General features: G+C 42.1%; 1 protein-coding gene across 1 annotated transcript in view; it reads left to right on the top strand.

The window, feature by feature from the left end:
• Positions 1-2,302, top strand: part of LOC128251276 (uncharacterized) — a 61,018-nt gene that overhangs the window by 52,970 nt on the left and 5,746 nt on the right. The window contains exon 2 of the mRNA XM_052978076.1: positions 1,834-2,296. Within this exon, the coding sequence (XP_052834036.1) occupies positions 1,834-2,296 (463 nt within the window). The remainder of the gene's footprint in view (positions 1-1,833; positions 2,297-2,302) is intronic.

The following is a 2,302-nucleotide window of genomic DNA, read 5'->3' on the forward strand; positions in this document are numbered from 1 at the left end:
GATCCGATCAACGGAACAGCCTGCTCATGAAATTAACGTGCAAGTGGCTGAGCACTCCACAGACACGTGTACCCATAACGTAGTTCTCGGGGATATTCAGCGTGACACAGAGTGACAAGGCTGGCCCTTTGAATTACAGGTACAACAGAAACAGGAAGTAAGAGTGAGAGAAAGTTGTGGTGAAAGAGTACAGCAGGGTTCGCCACCATCCCCTGCTGGAGCCTCGTGTAGCTTTAGGTGTTTTCGCTCAATAAACACCCACAACGCCCGGTCTGGGAATCAAAACCGCGATCCTATGACCGCGAGTCCGCAGCCCTAACCACTGGGCCATTGCGCCTCCACTGTGCACTATTAAATTACTTACTAAAGAAAGGAATGAAATGGGATTGGAGTGTTATTGTGCGAATGGTTATAATGAGATAATCTACTCTTGTTACATCACTTATTGTTATATAATTATATTGTGATATATTTATCGCTTTATTGCCCATAAGGGGTTAAACATAGAAGGAACAAACAAGGACCGACAAAGGGATTGAGTCGATTACATCGACCCCAGTGTGTAACTGGTACTTATTTAATCGACACCGAAAGGATGAAAGGCAAAGTCAACCTCGGCAGAATTTGAACTCAGAACACAAAGACAGATGAAATACCGTTCTATGTTTAAGAGATGAGGAATTATGTACATTATTTACAATTGACGGATATGTGTCGTCATCTTGTTTGTTGTCAACAACAAACAAGATGAGGACAAATATCCGTCAATTGTAAATAATGTAGACGAAATACTGTTAAGCATTTCGCCTAGCATGGTAACATTTCTACCAGCTTGTCGCCTTATTGTGATATATTGTTACATACACACACACATCATATATAGTCACTGATGATATAACATGCGTGTGTGTGTGTGTGTTTCAACAAAAAGACAACACAACACAGACTTTAACCCTTCAGTGTTCAAAATTACTCTGTCAAATGTAAAACCTATTTATTCATATTGTTTTGAATTAATAATATATTGTCTCATAGCTTTGAGATTTTGATGCTGTTGTTGTCTATTTTTAGAATGACATTGTAGGGTAGGTGTGAGAGGTTAGATCAGGCCAGTTTGAACATAAAACAGAAGAAATATCTGGGCCAGATATGGCCGGTTTAAACACTAAAGGGTTAAAAAAAAAAAAAGGACTTTCACTTTAATGACAGGTTGTTGTTGTTGTTGACAGAGAAATACAGTGAAAGAGAGGGGGGAGGGGAGGGGAGAGAGAGAAAGAGAGAGAGGGAGAGAGAGAGAAAGTGTATGAAAGATAGAATTAAAAAAAAAAACAACAGATTGTCGACTGTATCAATATGATGGTCGTAATAGGTTTCTGTAGAAGGATCTAATTCATCTTGACCAGGTCATTACCCGGCAGCATAGCAATGGGTAACGTCTCGTAATACGCATAATTGTTTAGCTGTGTTATGTTGTGACACCATGTGTAGTTTCGCAAATTAACATTTTTTTTTTCGTCTGTCTTGCAGGTTGTTGTTGTTGACAGAGAAATACAGTGAAAAAGAGAGAGAGAGAGAGAGAGAGAAAGTGTGTGAAAGATAGAATTAAAAAAAAAGACACAGATTGTCGACTGTATCAATATGATGATCATAACAGGTTTCTTCAGAAGGATCTAATTCATCTTGACCAGGTCATTACCCGGCAGCGTAGCGATGGGTAACGTCTCGTAATAACGCATAATTGTTTAGCTGTTGTTATGTTGTGACACCATACGTAGTTTCGCAAATTAACATTTTTTTTTTTCTTTTCTTCTGTCTTGTCTGTCTGTCTTGCAGAAACTCTCACTTTGACCAAGAACAAGACGAAGACGTCATGTTAGAGAAGAGTATGCTATCAAGTTGTGACGACTACATTGATGGCGATCAAACGTCGATGGCACACTTGCCGCCAGCCTCCATTGAACAGTACACGAGTAACTTTCTCGGCACCAACGCATCATCATCATCACCTTTATCACCATCAGCGTCGTCGTCGTCGTCATCATCATCGTCATCGTCATCATCATCATCCTCCTCCTCCCGTATTTCCGAGTCGGAACGGCGGCATGGCAACAAAGGGAAGGGTGCTTCCCAGTTTTCCGAACTCCCCAGATTGTCACATGACTTACCACATGACCTGTCACATGGTTCTCCGCCACAGCCATTACAGCGAAAGCCCTCCTCCTCTGCTGTTGCCCTTGCTGCCGCTGCCGCCACTGCTGTTGCCACGGCGACCACCGCCACCGCCGCCGCCACCACCGCCAAC

Source organism: Octopus bimaculoides, chromosome 30, assembly GCF_001194135.2.
Source record: "Octopus bimaculoides isolate UCB-OBI-ISO-001 chromosome 30, ASM119413v2, whole genome shotgun sequence".
Taxonomy (NCBI): Eukaryota; Metazoa; Mollusca; class Cephalopoda; order Octopoda; family Octopodidae; genus Octopus; species Octopus bimaculoides.